Source organism: Euleptes europaea, chromosome 15 (genome assembly GCF_029931775.1).
Source record: "Euleptes europaea isolate rEulEur1 chromosome 15, rEulEur1.hap1, whole genome shotgun sequence".
In the NCBI taxonomy this organism is placed as follows: domain Eukaryota; kingdom Metazoa; phylum Chordata; class Lepidosauria; order Squamata; family Sphaerodactylidae; genus Euleptes; species Euleptes europaea.
The window spans coordinates 920,736-938,222 of NC_079326.1; the positions used below are offsets into that span (position 1 = coordinate 920,736).

At 44.6% G+C, this 17,487-nt stretch overlaps 1 protein-coding gene across 1 annotated transcript; it reads left to right on the plus strand.

Moving 5' to 3' along the window:
* Nucleotides 1-258: 258 nt before the first annotated feature.
* TMBIM1 (transmembrane BAX inhibitor motif containing 1) lies at nucleotides 259-16,755 on the plus strand. Its single transcript, XM_056861411.1, has 11 exons — nucleotides 259-460; nucleotides 4,772-4,866; nucleotides 5,538-5,602; nucleotides 8,122-8,175; nucleotides 9,286-9,336; nucleotides 9,816-9,855; nucleotides 10,497-10,534; nucleotides 12,879-12,966; nucleotides 13,416-13,511; nucleotides 13,948-14,001; nucleotides 16,601-16,755. Exons 1-11 carry the CDS (start codon nucleotides 259-261, stop codon nucleotides 16,745-16,747), a joined length of 930 nt encoding a protein of 309 aa, XP_056717389.1. The 3' UTR covers nucleotides 16,748-16,755.
* The last annotated feature ends 732 nt before the right edge of the window (nucleotides 16,756-17,487 follow it).

Genomic DNA, 17,487 nt, shown 5'->3' on the forward strand with positions numbered 1-17,487 from the left:
CAGAGCCCAGGTCTCCTCTCTGGGGCTGGTTATGCTTAAAAGAAACAAAGTCATACAATTAAAATTGCTCTTTTGTCTTTTGTTGTTTTCCTCTGGCTCCCCCTGCTGGCCATTTTGGAGAAGTTGTTTTGACACACGGTGTGATCTGATTGGGTGTTCGGTATTCTAGATATTTTTGGATGAGAAATGGGCAGAGGTCGTAACAGGGTTTGCCTCTTTGTTTTTTCCCCTAGGTGCTCTGAGTCTTGTTGAGGCATCATGTCCTATCCCAGCGCTCCCCCCCCTGGCTATGATGATAGGAACCCCCTCCATCCACCTCCACATGGGGGATATGCTGGGGGGTATCCTACCGGACACCCAGGGGCTTACCCACAGCCTCCACCCTATGGTGGCGGGTATCCACAGCCAGGAGGCTACCCACAACCAGTTCCTGCTATGCCAACTTTTCCAATGAGCTTTGGTAAGCTGATTTTTCTTCTTAGTACGGGGGTGGGTCAGGAGACTGTCTTAATTGAGCACCAGATTTAAAAAAAACTAGAGAAACTGCTGCATACTGTAACTGGAAAAGTTTTATGCCTAATTTTAAAAACACATTTTTAAGATAGGCTTTAAAAAGGGATGTGTGTGTTGAAATTCAAGCTGTTTTCTAGAAGTATTCAAAGCTTGTTTCTGCTCTGCAGAGCAAAAAGTGATTCAGTGAAAATGTAGTTGAATTCTGGAGTGGATTAAACAATGTGTTCTTTGTGACTCGGGACCAGTTCCCTATACTCAAGATCACTTAGGGTTGATTCCAGTGTTTCCAGGGGTGGAAGAAATTCTGCTGTGGAACGTTAACTTTTCCACCTTCCCCCATCGCTGCAGCCCCCAAAGGGCCCCTTTGTGATGTTGCTGCTTGGGGTGTGTGTGTGTGCGTCCCTACAGTGGATCTCAGGTAGCTCTTAACACCCTGTAATTACTTTTGTATTCTGCCAGTCAGGGTGAGAAAAGGGGTTTCCCCTCACTGTTTCAGTACCTGCTTATAGACAAGGTATACATTCTAATCTGATTTAGTGATTGTAGAACACTATTACCCTGCCTCTTTTCATCAAGAGTGGTATCCTAAAAAGAGTTTAGTGTGTCAATCCATCTCATGTTGGGTGTTCCTCTTTTCCTGCTCCCCTCAACTTTTCCTAGCATGATTGTCTTTTCCAGTGACTCTTGTCGTCTCATGATGTGACCAAAGTACGATAGCCTCAGTTTAGTCATCTAGAACACACTTATTTATCATTTTGGTGGTCCACAGTATCCGCAACACACTCCTTCAACACCACATTTCAAAGGAGTCTACTTTCTTCCTGTCAGCTTTCTTAATTGTCCAGCTTTCACACCCATGCATAGTAATGGGGAATACTAAGGCATGAATTAACCTGATCTTGGTGGCCAATGACACATCCTTACACTTCAGAATCATTTTTAGCTCCTTCATGGCTCCCCTTCCCAGTCTCAATCTCCTTCTGTTTTCTTAGTTGCAGTATCTCTTTTGGTAAACAGAGTTACACCCTTCTAAATTTATTGAATTCAATGTATTTGGAAAGCTCTAACTATGATTAGGATTCACAGTGGGTAGCCGTGTTAGTCTGTTTGCAGTAGTCAAAAAGGGCAAGAGTCCAGTACCACCTTAAAGACTAACAAAAATATTTTCTGATAGGGTATGAGCTTTCGTGAGCCACAGCTCACTTCTTCAGATACAGCTAGAATGTGAATCCATCGGTCTTTAAGTAGAGGAACAGTATGTAAATGTGAATAGCAGGCTTGATGGGATTAGGTGTGATATGCAGAAGAGTCTGTGATGTCCAGGGGAGAGATGGGTGTGGAGAAATCAGCATTGGTAATGTGCCATGAATGCAAGGTCTTTATTCAGCCCAGGTAAATGCATTGACTTTAGTTTGAATATCAACTGTAATTCAGCAGTTTCTCTTTCCAATCTCCCTTTAAAATTCCTTTGTAAGAGAACTGCTTACAAAGGAATTTTAAAGGGAGATTGGAAAGAGAAACTGCTGAATTACAGTTGATATTCAAACTAAAGTCAATGCATTTACCTGGGCTGAATAAAGACCTTGCATTCATGGCACATTACCAATGCTGATTTCTCCACACCCATCTCTCCCCTGGACATCACAGACTCTTCTGCATATCACACCTAATCCCATCAAGCCTGCTATTCACATTTACATACTGTTCCTCTACTTAAAGACCGATGGATTCACATTCTAGCTGTATCTGAAGAAGTGAGCTGTGGCTCACGAAAGCTCATACCCTATCAGAAAATATTTTTGTTAGTCTTTAAGGTGGTACTGGACTCTTGCCCTTTATGATTAGGATTGTATTGCAAGACAAACCTAACCATATAAAGCTGTCCGAGAGTGGGTACTTAAACAGAGCAAGCTGCCCTACACTGGGAGAATTTTTGATAAAGAAAGGGCTTGGTTATGAAATAAAGAAACTCCTCTCCAAATACATTTGGACATGACCACTATGTAGTGGGATTATGCTGCAGCCCAAAAAATTACCCCAAACCAGAGCCCGTAATTCTAATGCTGAAAATTGGTTCAGAATTGCCCTCTCGGAGGGCACAGGTCCCTTGAATGTGGGGGTGTATATGTGGTGGTCCAATCCTTAGTTTGGGGTGCAGAGCTTTTAAATTGTGCTCTGTATCAATCAGGAACTGGGATATGTGAATAAGGAACTGGGAATAGGGAACGAACTGGGAACCAGCTTCAGCCTTCTAAGGCCCTCGAGGAGAGGAGGCGGAAGTGGGTTCCCGGTTCCCTACTTCGTTCCCTATTCCCAGTTCCTTATTCACATTTCCTAGTTCTTGAATGATATTGAGTGCCTGGTCCAAACACCAGTTCTGGCATCACCAGCTTCTGTTTGGGTCCCCACCGGGAGGCCTTTATCTCAATGAAGATTTGAATAAGGAACTTGAACTACAGGCCCTCTGCAGCCCAAAATAAGGATTGGACCACCAGATGTCACACACACTGTAATATGGTGATGTGTAGTTTGGGGTGATCCAAAGATTGGTTTGGGGTGCAGCTGAGCCCCAGTGTCTGTATGTGCCTTGGTCCTGAGGAAACCCCACTTGGGAGCAGCTGGCACAAGAACTGGACTTTGGACCAGAACCCAGCATCTGGGAAGGGTAGCCTTCTTTCGAGAGGTGTTGAGAGGCAGAATCCTGAGTTGACATGTGGTAGGATTCAAAATGATATGTGGAAAGAGGGACTAGAGAGGGTGAGGGCTGTTAAGCAGGGCTTGCATGACTAAAAGGGGGCATCAAAAGGGTGCAGCTTTTTAGTTATCGCTATAATGAGAAGGGGCCAGGGACTGGGGGGGGGGGGGAAGAAAGCTGGGGATTACAAAGAACTGGTATATTTTAGCAATAGATAGTTACATTACTGCACTTGCGCACAATAGCAATTACCATATATACTCGAGTATAAATCGAGTTTTTTAGCCATGATTTTTGGCTTAAAAAACTCACCTTGGCTTATACTCGGGTCAATACGGTAATTCGCCTGCCGGGCCCTCTCCCAGCGCGCTCCCGCCGGCCAGCTGATGGGCGGCTGTCCCGCCTTCAGCCACCCCACCCCACCCGATCGTGCCTTCTGCACGGCGGCGGTGGCTTCTTCCCCCCCCCGATCACTCCTTTTGAGCGATCGTCGCACCTTTTGTGCGCGGCAGCAGCGGTTTCTTCACCCCCCACCCCCCCACCTCACCCGGGCCAGTCCTCCCACTTGCCAGCTGACCCTGCGGGGCCTCCTGCCCACAGGGAGGGGGCTGCCACTGCCCCCACCACCTGCCTGCGCGCCTGGAACCCGGTCAGGTAAGCCTGCGGGGGGGGGAGGGGGTGCATTTCCCCCTCGGCTTATACGTGGGTACCTAATTTTTCCCCATTTTTTGGGGTGAAATTAGGCACCTCAGCTTATACTCGGGTCGGCTTATACCCGAGTATATACGGTACTGGTTTTTTTCGGCCCACCATCAGCTGACAGAAGAAAGTACACACAGAATTCTTGTGGGGCCACTCTGTAGCTCTTGACGCTTGTGGTGGTGATGGCAGGCGCAAGAGAGGGTCCTTTGCCACGTCAGTGCAGCCCTTTGTAGAGGCAAGTTGCAGCAAGGTTTTAGTTGCAAGGTTGCAATGCTTTCTATTAATAAATTAAAAAACCAGATACCAAATGGAGACTTGGGCATACTTCCCCCCCCCCCATCTGCCACACTTCCTGTAGTCCACTTGACTCACAGGGACAGCTTACCCTCTGTACCTGGAGAAGGTATGCCAAAATAGTATGGTTTTCAGTCATATTTTCTGCCCAGGGTTCACTCTTGTCACTGCTGATGTTATAGGGAAGAGAAAGCAAGCAAGAAGGCAGGAAAGGGGCAGGTTAGGGGATGGGATTTATGAGAATGAGTTCAGCAAAATGAGGGGTTAACTGACTAGACTAGAGTCAGTTCCAGAGCCATCCTATATCTTCCACCCTCCCATATCCTTTGCAAGGCAATCAGGTGCAGAACTACTTACTGGTTTCTGCTGACATCTCTTTAAGAAAAGGGTTTGGTTTCTGAAAAAAGGGGACCTGGTATATCTAAGGGCCCCTGGACCCCTGTGTGACCAATGTAGCTACGGGCCTGGTGGTGGTGGAAGGGGAAATGAAACATTTCCCCAGGTTCCTGTTGGTAGAAGGTAAACCCTTGAAATGCCCTGGTCAATATCAGCGCTCTATCTTGACAGGTGACAGCTATGGCAGCGGTGGTACAGAAGGGACTGAGGCCTTCAGTTCAGGAGACTGGGATAACAAGAAAGTTCGACATGCTTTCATCCGCAAGGTACCTTTGATGCTGTGCTGTGCGGGCTCCATTGTGATCTCTTCTTCTCTGGAGGAAATTGGGCTATATAATAGCACAGAGCACACTGGTATGTCAAAGGAGAGTGTCTGGAGAGATCAGTCCTTCATACTCCACAGGGGAGATCCTCCTTGTGCTGCTGCAGGAGAAGTACTACCCTTGCTTGGGAAAAGGAATTAACTGGGATTACAGGGGGCAGCAGGAATCTAGAGACAGGAATTCCTATAGCGGACAATTAGGATATTATTGTGATCAACAAACAAGGCCAGATCGTTTTTTTGGAAACCTTCCTTCTGTTATGACTGGATGACTGTTTTAAAGGCACAGGAAGGGGCGCTTAAGCACAGTGTGCCTAGCTCTAAATGCCTAATTGAGAATCAGACCGGTGGGGATGCATCCTTCAGTCTCCTGAATGGCTAGCTTGGATTGCTCATTTCAGTTTCCACCGGTGTAGGGCAAGAGCCAAGAAAGAGCTCCTGCAAGGTGCTAAATAAAGTCTAGGCCTCAGCCAAATAAGGATCCTGCTGTGGTATAATCAACATCATGACTTGGGCCATGGCTGCCAGGCACTCTAATCCAGCCCTAATGTCTGTGATAGTTTTCCCTGTTCATTTATGCACCCTCGCGCACTAACACTGTGTCCTCTTATTCAGGTGTACAGCATTATCTCGGTGCAGCTGCTTGTGACGGTGGGCATCATTGCAATTTTCACCTTTGTGTAAGTTCTTTCCCTGGCCATTGTTTCCTAGTCCTGTTTTCCTATGGACAATTTATGTATCAAACTGGTTCTGCTATCTGCCCAATAAAATAAACAAAATGATATGTAATTCCTTTATTTGTCCAGAAGCTCAGAGTAACAATTTTCCATCAGTGGTATTAATTTTCCTGGAGTTAGCCTGGTTATCACCGCTGTCTTTATAATGCTGGTAGCTCCATAAAGTGTTAATCATGACTGGAGTTAGTACGACTTAACAGGGGGAAAATGCAATTGTTTTACAACTGCAGTGAGAAAAAAAAAGATTGGTGGGCAGCTGAAATGGAGACAAAACCATGTAATTTGTATATCTTCCAACTGTATGTTTAATTGGCTCGTGCCAGTCTTCTGAATGTATTTGTTATGATGGTATGTGGTGAACATGCCCAATTTTGAAACTGTTAGCATTTAGTGGTAAGGGAGATCAGAATGGGAGTTTGAAAAGCAAGGTCTCAACATTTGTAGTAGAAGCTGGCAAGGCACAGCACAGATTGGCTGTTATCTCTGTATGATGTACCCATCTCACACTTAGCCACAGAGCAAGTCTGAAATTTAAAAATTAATTGAACAAATATTCATATAGTTATCTAAAAGGTGAAGGCAAAAATGGACAGCTAAGGCTCTGAAGCATGCAGGAAAGGACAAGAAGGGTGATCATCACTGGTGGACCTGTTGGTGTGTAAAAGGTCTCTCTGCACAGTGAAGTAAAGAAGAAGCTAAGACTTAACCTACAGGCAGAAAACTTCCTGTTTCCATAGCGCATTGGGAGGCAACCAGACACTGTGATCATAGTGGCCACTAGTGCCGTCATCCCTGTTAACAATATCTTAGTTGACTAATCATATACATCAACCCAATATGCATATATTTTAAATATAAACACAGCAATAATTCTGAAGTATACTGTCGTTGTTGGAAGCAGGCATGTTTCATCTTTAAGAGGCTTTCCTCCTTTCTCTGTCACATCACAGAGAATGTCTCTTCTAAGATGGCCTTCAGTTTCACTATGTACTTGGTGCTAAACATAATTTACACTTTCAAAATCTGCTGCTTTGTTAATTAGGAAGCACTTTTTTAGTTGATCTACAGTGTTTGAATAATTCTACCCAACTGCACGTAAGTACACATGAAGCTGCCTTATGCACGGCCCAAGCATAAGTTAAACTAGATGCACATAAAATGTGCAGTGCACACTTCATTTTTCTTTAAACATGTTAAATGATTCTGTTGTGACATCCAGTGCATTTACAGCTGAATGTAAATTTATCCAGGTAGTAGTCCTCAGCTTCATATGTAACGTGAGTGTGCATCGGCTTTTTCTTACAAACAAATGTATATGCATTTACATGCATGCAGGATGCCTGCGTGTTCACTGTAACATGTGAACAGGGCCAGTCATAGAGCGATCAAGGTCAGTATTGTCTATTTGGACCAGTAGCAGCTCTCCAGGGTCTCAGGCTTTCACATCATCTGTTACTGGATCCTTTAAAGCAAGGATGCCAGGGATTCAACCTGGGAGCTTATAACAAATGGCATACCAGTTGTGATAAACTTTGAAAACACATCAGGAAATAACTGTATCCCTGATTTACTTGACTCCATGATGGTCATTAGTATACAGAAACATGGTGGCAGTTCAAAGACTGGAATTTTCTGCTGTATGACCACATTTCCTTTCTGCAGTCCTCTACAGAAAGCAGTGTAGGCATCTTCCCAGTCACTTCTGTCCCAAAACAGGAGACCGTACATGATGGGAGTCCACTGCCTTTTTCCTATAGAGGCACCCCCCTCCCAAGCCACTAGATTGCTTTGAAGGGGTTGAATGGGACACTGAAAACTTGTGCTTTGGAAGAGAGGGAGGTCCTCTGGCATCTCTGTACTCTAGGGCATCTGGTCCTGTTATCATATACTAAAACTACATTATTCTAGACACATTTCAAACAGCAGTTGTACATATCTTTTCAGCATTTGGACTAATTGCACAGAGCCCACACCTGGAGTTAAAAAAGAAGTGAAAGGCCGAAAATGCATGGCCGTTTTGTCCCCCGTATCTCCCCCGGTTGCAGCAAATCCCACAAGGCCACACGCATGCTTGTTAATGGTTCCTCATCCACTTGACTGTTGGGCTCTGGGCTGCATGCTGTGAGGTGGGCGAAACCCCCGGCTGGTGGCCAGGGGAAGGTGGAGGACAGCACGGGGGAGAGGGGGGGGGAGAGAGAGGCGCGGGTGGGGCGGGGGAGGAGAGAGAGGCTGCTGCTGCTGCCCCTTCTCATTTCTTTGTCCCTGTTCCCTCTCCCTGTGTGTTCAATTTTTTGAACATGGGATTGGAAGGCCTGAGATAGGACAGGGACAAACAAATTGGAATACAGCCATGCGTTAATGGCCATATTTTTTGTTTGCTGTCTTCAGACTGAAGTGTGAAGACATTGTGGTTGCACAATAAGGGCTGTTTCCCCCTTTCATGTCTCCTTCTCTCTCCGCAGCACCCCTGTCAGCAGTTTTGTACGACGGAATGTTGCTGTGTATTATGTGTCTTAGTGAGTACGGCCTGTTCCTTCTTTCTGTGCAGGTGCCAGGTGCCCGTCTAGCAAAGGGCAGGAGTCCATGTAGAAAAGAGCAAGGCTGGTACAATCTCTGGCAGGGTCTGAGCTTTCATGAGTCACAAGTCACTCAGGTGTCCGTGGGTGTCTGGAGGGCCACTGAGGTGACCCCCAAGCCCTTATGCCTCTCCCAGCACTATCCTGCTCACTGCTCTACCAGCAGTTGAAAGTCCAGCAGGGAGGGTGGATGGAGGCTGGTGGAAGGGATGCAGATGATCTCAGGATTTCTTGAGGAAGGGCAGATCTTCTGCCTAAGAACCTTAGACACCTGTGACTCGCTGTTAGCAATAATGCTGTCTGAAGTATCCGTGTGTAATAAAAATTGCCCCGTTGCATGGGACCAGCTTCCCATACGGTTGCATGCGCACTATCCTGTGCCCGCCAGTGATGGCTGAAGTGTAGCTGGCCATCCGTAGCCTGCCTTCTGACATGGCTGGAGGTGGGAGGGAAGAACCACACAGGACTCTCCCCCAAAGTCAGAAGCAGGGCATTGCCTTGGCACCAGCCACACTTCTACACTGCAGAGTCTCCTGTTCCCTTGACCACTGCCCTGGATAGTAGAGAGGGGCACAAGAACAATCCTGCACAGAAGTACCAGGGAGAAAGTACCATTGACTTCACTGTGCCTTATTTTTGCATAGGATGGGGCTGCAAATCACCTCTGTCGTGCAAAAGGAGAAACAAGCTTAAAGAGATCCACTCCAGTACTCTCATGCGTACAGGTCTCGCGGCGCAAAGACTGCAGGAGAAGCAGTGGGGGGGGGGGGGGTGGCAGGCCCAGCTCTGCTCAGATGAGATGTGTACTAGAGAAAAAGCAACAGAAGTGAGCGTTCTCCTTGAGGCGTAGGGGGCAGTGATAGGGACCTGCCAAAGCACCCTACAGGCCTCTGTATGCCAATCACACATATGCAGTCAGCTACTAGAAGACCCAGAGGTTTTTGTCAGGTAGTTTCTTGTGCATCTGAAATCCCATCCTTGTGTGTTTGGGAGTGGTTTGGTCTGAGCTGTACCTACAGTTTAAAAGATTATCTCGCTTCCTTTCCCCAGTGCTGTATTCCTGGTCACTTATCTGGTGTTGGTGTGCTGTGAAGGCCCACGGTGAGTATGTTCTCTAACTTGTGATACGAGGTACCAAGGGTGGTTGAGCAGGTTGGCTGCATGTGGCAATCAGGCAGTCTAGAAAGACTGAGACGCACAACCATTCCCAGAAGACCCCTTTCTTTGATCTTTTGCAGGTGGCATAAGGGTCACAGCATGGTTTTGGACATGGGAGGGGGCACATGGGGGGGGGACTGGTGGAAATGAGTCACAAAGAGTTCCGTTTTGGCCAATGGGAAAGTGCTGACAGGGTGAGGGCTGGACTAGCCATGAGACAAAAAGAAGTGTGTTATTTTTCTGCTTCTTATCTCTGTCATTTTAAAAAGAGAAGGTGGGTCAGTCTACCATGGAGGGCGGGGGGATGTCATTTTGACTTGGTGCTTGTGGTGTCAAATGGCTTGTTAGTACTTGGAGGATTTGCTTATTACACTTGTTCCAAAACGGCACCCCTCTTTGAAATGTTACTGTTTACTCTTCAGGAGGCGCTTTCCATGGAACATCATTCTTCTGTCCGTCTTTGTAAGTAAATGTTTTGCTGTGGGACCTGGGCTAAGTAATGCAGTCATAGGAAACTTTCTATGATGTGGCAAGAAATGTTTTAAACGTACATTCCACTCGAATGTATGTCAAACCAATTTGCTTGTGTCAAATCCATCAGCTGTTTTTGATGCAAACGCAGTCTAGATCTAGGGATGGTGTGTGTGGTTACGGAGAACTTATAGTTCCTTACCAGATGTTTCTCCAGTGGTTAATATCTCACCTGTCAATTTTGGAGATAATTTATTGCTGTGCTAAACAAACTTGGGGCCATATTCAGCCAATAGTTATTGTTTGGAGATCATGTCCTGTAAAGATAACAGGATCCTTCTCTCTGGGTCACGTCCTAAGAAGTTGGCAACAGCATCCTTGTTATGGGATTCTTGCCGGTGTCTTATTAGTTATACTGTTTCTCATGAATGAGCTTATTTCACAAGGTCAGTTACAAGAAGAAATTGTAAAAGGCAAAAGTTCTCTGAGATTTGCTGTCTGGATGAGTCTGAGTCCTGTTCCCTGTGTGGCTTAGGCATTGAGGGGTATTGAAGATTGTGGTGATGATTGTGATATGGTGGGAGACAGTAATCTATTGGTCATTGTTGTTGTCTGTTTATCTTTTCCTCTAGACATTGGCCATGGGTTTCATGACAGGCACCATTTCTAGGTAACGTACACAAATTCCTTCCCTTAATGTTCTTTTGGCTTGTTCTCTAGCAGTTAAACTTTGAGCTCAACATTAGAGGGGATATTCTGAATGCCCGCTCGGTGGGGGGCTTTGTTGGGATTGTATGAAGTAAATCTCCCCCTGTTAAAAAAGGAAAGAACATCCAGCAATTAAAATCCAGAAATGGTTAAATGGAACAGAGTTAGAAAAAAGACTGTAGCTTTGTTTGCCAAAGCAATTATTTTTCATTCAAGTTCTAACAAAAAATCCTTTTCTAAACAAATGCTACTACTGTGCGGGGGGCGGGGGCACAGATTGGGCCCACAAACAGCTAAGTTTTGGACACAGGCTTGATGAGCTGATGGAGGTATAATGTTCTACAGAATGCCAGACAGTAGATGAAAGGGGATGAGGGTGACACATCTTCCCATACTCAGATCATTGTTATTCACCATATTTTTCTAGCAAGTTACAAAAGTCAATGTGGTCAGACTCCATTAGAGTATTGTAGTAGAACTGAGGAGACTCAAGTTCGAATTCCTTCTTGCCATGAAACCTACTGGGTGACCTTATACTAGCTATTTTTTCTCAGCCTAACATACCTCACAGGTTGATTTTAAGAGATGTGTGTGTACTGCCTTGAGCTCCTTGGAGAAATGGTGGGATGCACCCAAATAGAATTTATTTAAGTATTTTTGCTTTAGTTTTCTTCCCGAAGGGGCCTAAAGCATCTTACTACAACAACAAGACACTAGTCACACAAAAGTATAAACAACAGAGCAGCAGCACAACAGCAAACTACCTCCTGTACCCCTGCACTGCCTCTTCTGAAGACTTGGGCTGGGAGCTTTGGGCTGACAGCCAAGGGCCAAGAACCCTTTTGCTCTTGCCCTTCCTCTTGGGCCCAAGTCTTCATACTTCTGGCCATGCCCAAGCTTTATAGGTACCAGAATAGGAAGGGAGGGTTAATCCTCAGCAAGACAGTGCAGCTGCTAAAGATGTTCCTCTGCTCTTTCCCTCCCTCAGCAACTAGCTTGGAGAGCCATTTTTAGTAGGGGGTAGAGGTTTGTGGGCCCCGGCTATGCCTTCCCTCCTATATGGGGGGAAAGTCCCATATCTGTAGCTGTTCCCTCCTTCACTTTAGGTTCATAACTGGAAAACCAGGTAGCACCACTGGGTCATAACGGTTATTTAAGGAGCAATTGTGATACAGGCATTGAAGAGGGCTGCACATGCTGTACGAACTTGCCATGGCACCTGTTGATCAAAACCACTCTAGCCAAACTCAGCTTTTCCCATTGCAGCATCTTTTGCTCTGTTTCTGTTTGAGAGCTTATTGGATTCTTTGATTTACAGCTAATATTCCCATTTTAGTCCCACACTGGGAAATGTGTGAATCATCCCGAAAGGAAGCTCTCTCCGTTCCTTGCTTTGTGGGGGGGGGGGAGATTTTCTGTAGCTACAATCCTTGCCATACTTGCTTGAAAGAAAGTCTGATTGAAATCAGAGGGATTTATAAATAACACCTTTAATTGTATCAATGCCACTTTGCATTTGCTAACATTTGTTTTCAGGAAAGTACTTACCTGTGTTAGTATTTGCATTAAAGAGCAGCCCAATGACAGATGCTTCTGTTAAGTGCAGCATTAAGTTAGGATGAGATAGGCTAGGATCATCAATAAAATTACTTGACAGAAAATTCAGTTGAAATCAGTGTAACTTGCTTAAGTCAAAATTAGCTCATTGTAGAGAGGGTAGTAACTCACAGACTAAAGTTTGCGTTGAAAAGAAGGTAATGTTTGCGATGATGGTCAAGTGAGGCTTGGTGGAGAAAAGGAGGCCCCCTGCCCATCTGGTGGAGGTAGCGGAGGAGGGGAGTGGGTTCCCTGGTGGCCGCCTGCTGCAGCCAAGGGTGCCACCCAGGGCAAACTCTGATGCTGAGAGTGGGTGGTGGGGGTGGCGAGGCTGGTCGGTGCCCTCAGCCATTGGCACCTTAGGCAATTGTCCAGGGTGGCCCTAGTGTACAAAGTTATGACAATATTAAAACTTATTCCAGTTTTGAATATTGCAATTTTGATTCTACAAACTATTGCTGAGTTTTATTTAAAAAGAGAAGTGTGATGTTCTTCCAAACAAATGCACTTGGGGTTTGGGGTATTAAACAGTTCCTTTTAGCTACCAAAGCAGGGTAAATTCTGTTCTTTTGTGACATGCTAATGTGTGTGTGTGTGTATAAATTCTCTTGACAGTATGCATTAAAGATACAATTCACATCGTCTTTTGCCACTGTCTCTGTAATGCTAAAAGCTCTGAGTGAAATAAATGTTTAACTCTTTGTTTGCAGCATGTACAGTACAAAGGCTGTTCTCCTTGCCATGATAATCACAACGATAGTCGCCATGATTGTCACTATATTCTGCTTCCAGACAAAGGTGAGTGTCTATAAGACGGTATGATTTGCATGTAATACTGTCTCCCAGCTTTTTTCTCAAGTGTGTCACAAATTCCTTGGGGAATTTCTCATCCTTAATTTCTTTGGTAAATTATCAACCTTAATAGATGAGAATGCCAGGCTTCCCCGTACAATCAGTGCTGTTTGTACTCTCAATATATAACTTCAGAAATTGGTATCGACTTTCTAGTTTGCTACGCTGCAAGGCTTGGTTTTTAACTTACAAGTTCATACCTCATGTGGCTATGAAGATAAGCCTGAAAATGTGTGGACAACTGTGAGTTTTTGTGAGATTTTCAATATTGTGGAGTGGGCAAGGCCTTGAAGACTTCTGCAGGGTAGGTTGTGGTATACAATAGAGTGGGGAATGTGTTGTCTGCATCCCTCCTTCCCATCTTCTCTTAACCTATGTGTCTGTCTCATTGGCAGGTGGATTTTACATCCTGTGCTGGCTTGTTCTGTGTGTTGGGCATCGTTGTCATGGTGACTGGGATTATCACAGCGATTGTCCTGTCCTTTAAATACGTAAGCAGTTGACGGTGAATCCTGAAGGGCCTCTGGAATCCATTCCAGTCCCAATGGGCTCTTCTGGAAGTGACGCTTCAGTCTTTCCTTATGGCTGCAACCATATGTGCATGGTGTGCCTATAGAAGCAGGAGTGTCACTGAGTCTTACAGTTGCGGCAGAATGTGTATTCTTCGCTAATATTATTTAAAAGAACAATGTATATAACCAATTGTCTGACCCAGTGGAAGTGTTCACTTATGATTGGGAGGTTTTGGGTGGCCTAATACCCTGCTAACTTTCTTTTTAAAAATCATGTAATCTCTCCATCCCTTTGAATGTGTTTTGTCATTTACATTTAATTTCTGGCTATTGTTGCTCTTTATGCCAGGTGAAGAGGTCTAGAAAACCTGCTGCATCAAAGGCACCACTACACTGATTCTCTTCTTTTTTGTAGGTGTACTGGCTTCACATGCTGTATGCAGCTATTGGTGCAATTGTTTTCACCCTGGTTAGTAGAGTTACTTACTTACTGGACCATTGTGTGGAAGGACATGTGCTCCAGCGGCAGCTTATTTAGAGCTGTTGCCTGTCCTATCACAAGGGCTCGAGGCAGGCCAAAGGACTGTAGAATAAGTGGAAGGGTTTTTCTATATCTTGTTGTCCTTGTGCTTTGCTCCCCTTTGTTCACCTCTTTCTCCTGGCCTGGCTCCTCTTTTGCATTCCTCCTTGTCTTTCAGGACAGGCAGGCATCTGCTGCTCTCCTTTAAAGTTGCATGTGCCCCCCCTCCTTTCCAACCTAAGAGGTCTTTGCTTTAAGATAAGATGGACAGGTAAATACCCCATCGGTAGCCTAGGTATAAATGATGTGTAGGGCACTCTTCATTTCTCATCCAACATTTAAAGTATCATTGGCTTATTGTAGTGTGTGGTCATAGTGCATAAGCACATGGTAGAGCTATGGCAACTGCACATGTAGCTCTATTCCTGCAATAGTGGGGCATTTGCCTTGCCAATTAAAGGCAATTTTAACTATCACAGTTGATCAGGAAGTAGTTATAATAATAACAACTTATTAATACGGTCACTGACCAGCAGAAAAAACAACATCAAATGAACTAAACCTAAAAGTTACATATTACACGTATAAATAAAATTTATATAAACATCACATAACTTTGCCTATCTCCTTTAATATTTTAAATAATAAAATATTTGGTTACTCTTATCCTACCAGGGTATGGTGTATTTTGATAGCTGCAGCACAAAATTTAGTGGTCAGGAGTGAAAACTGGTTTTTCATCTATTAAGAGCTTCTTAGCCAGAAACACATCAGGTTGGCCAGGGAAAATGTTAAACAAAGGGGAAAGAAACCTTGTGCAGACTTCTTGGTAGAACGAACAATGGATTAAAACATGTTCTGAGATTTCAGTATCCCCTGACCCACAAGGGCAAAGGCCTTTCTGCCATAGGGACCTTCTTATATCTTCCTTCTATTACCGCTGATGGTAAAATCTGGCACCTAGCAAGGGTGAAAGCTTTCTTATGATTGATAATTTCTAATTGGGAAAGATCGGCTGTGGGGGAGTACCTAGATTTTTCAGGTGATAGGAAAAGCAGTGATCTCCCAAGATCCGCCCTACATTCGATATAATTCGCCCTTTGCTTCAGAAGGCATATTTGCCTGATCTTTGCCCTAAGCAGTTAAATATGAGCCTTTTGATGCAAATGAAGGACATGTATTAATTTGGTATGGTAGCACTGTATGAAACCAAAAAGGTGTTATATGTCCAGAGTAATGTTTGGATATTGGAAGCCAGAAATGAACTGACTCCAGGCCTGTGAGATGATGATTATTTAGGAAGGCTGAAGAGATTGGGGATGTTGGCCATGGAAGTTCAGAGGTGCAAGTGAAACGGGAGTTGTCTTCTTTACTATCCCTACCTACACTTGCAACATAGATTGATTCAGGTTAGTCTAGTGTTCCAAATGTCTGTGAGATTAAATGCTTACTTCAGTTTAATGTCATGCCTGGCCTCATTTCATTAATATTCATAGACACATTACCATACAAGGTTCATTATTTTGAATTATTCTGCGTTATAATTTTTCACGATTTATATTTTCTCTGGTTTACTTAGTTTAATTTTTTGTTTGAATGGGAACTTGTAACTTGGAAATGTTTTGCAATTTCTTTAGGAACAAAGGAACTGTTCTTGTTAGGAAGAGAAAACCCAGAAGTACATGGGGAATTGACAGGGAAATGATTGCCTAAAACCTATTGAATGGAAGTAAATGTAAAAGGGGAGGAGGTGGAACATTGGAAGGCAAAGGTGGAAGATCTTGGTTAGACTTGAGGTCACTCTGTATATTAGAATATTACTAGGTAGACCCATGACTCCCATTGTACAAGTTCAAGAGATGGTCCCTGGATTTCTGTAGCCTGTACATACAATGGGTAGTGGATGCTGATTCACATGAACGCATGAATCAGACCCTTGGTCCATTGGTATTGTCTACACATTGGTATTGTCTACACAGACAGCCAGCGGCTCTCCAGAGTCTCAGGCAGAAGTCTTTCACATCACCGATGTGCCTGGTCCCTTTAACTGGAGATGCAGGAGGTTGAACCTGGGACCTTCTGCATGCCAAGCAGAAGCGCTGCCACTGAGCCACAGCCCCTCTCTTAGAGAGCTGAGTACAGGAGCATATGAACACATGAAGCTGCCTTATACTGAATCAGACCCTTGGTCCATCAAGGTCAGTATTGTCTACACAGACAGGCAGCGGCTCTCCAGGCAGAGGTCTTCCACATCATCTACTTGCCTGGTCCCTTGAACTGGAGATGCCGGGGATTGAACCTGGGACCTTCTGCATGCCAAGCAGATGCTCTACCACTGAGCCACAGCCCCTCCCCTCAAAAAAAGGTGTGTTTCCTTCTCACATGTTGCAGTTTTGTAACACACGAACTAGCCCTCGAAGCCTAGGTCTTGGTTTATATAGCCAACAAGAGCAGGGAAAATGCTTTATTATTGGATAATCTCTTGAAGTACACAACTAGCTGCTTTTTCATGGCTTTTTTCTTTCTTTCTTTCTTTTTTTTTTTGCAGTTTCTTGCATATGATACCCAGTTGGTGTTGGGCAACAGAAAACATACGATCAGCCCCGAGGAATATGTCTATGGAGCCCTCAAGATATACACGGACATAGTCTACATCTTTACCTTCCTTTTGCAGATTATAGGCAGCAGAGATTAGGAAGCGGAAGCCCTTCACCAGAGGCTCAGAGGAACCCCATTCTTTCTGGATTCAATGTCCCTGCTGCTTTGCTCTTACCTCCAGCACATGTATAGAAGCCACTAGTGGATTCATATAGTGGACAGCTATAAGTGGGGGGCTGCAGATTCTGTACAGTGTGGGCATTGACTGTACTCCATAAAATAACTGCATTTCTCTGTTTCCATTCGACAGACCTATGCTGTATCTAGGGCCCTGTATATAAGAATGCAGTGTGCATATTTTACCACCTTGCTGTGAAGTATCATAGTCCTTTCAGCTTCTCTTGAAGTTCTGTCAGCATACTTAGCCAATATGTAAACAGTTCTTCCAATAATAACCTTCCAATTCCACATCATGTATGCAAATAAAATTTATATTTTTGAATAAGGTGATACTCCAGGTTTGTGTGATGGAGTGAGCAGAAATTGCATTTGTTTGTTTTAGTTTCACACTGAGTGCAATTCTAAGAACATTTTCTTGGGGGTAGGATCCACTGAACATACTTGAGGGGATTCTGAGTAGGTCTGCTAGGTTTGTTCTCTAAAGCTACAATCCTAAGCATAGAATCTTAGAGTTGGAAGGGGCCATACAGGCCATCTAGTCCAGCCCCCTGCTTAATGCAGGATCAGCCTGGAGCACCCCTGACAAGTTTTTGTCCAGCCTCTTCTTAAAGACTGCCAGTAAGGGGGGGCTCACCACCTCCCTAGGTAGCTGATTCC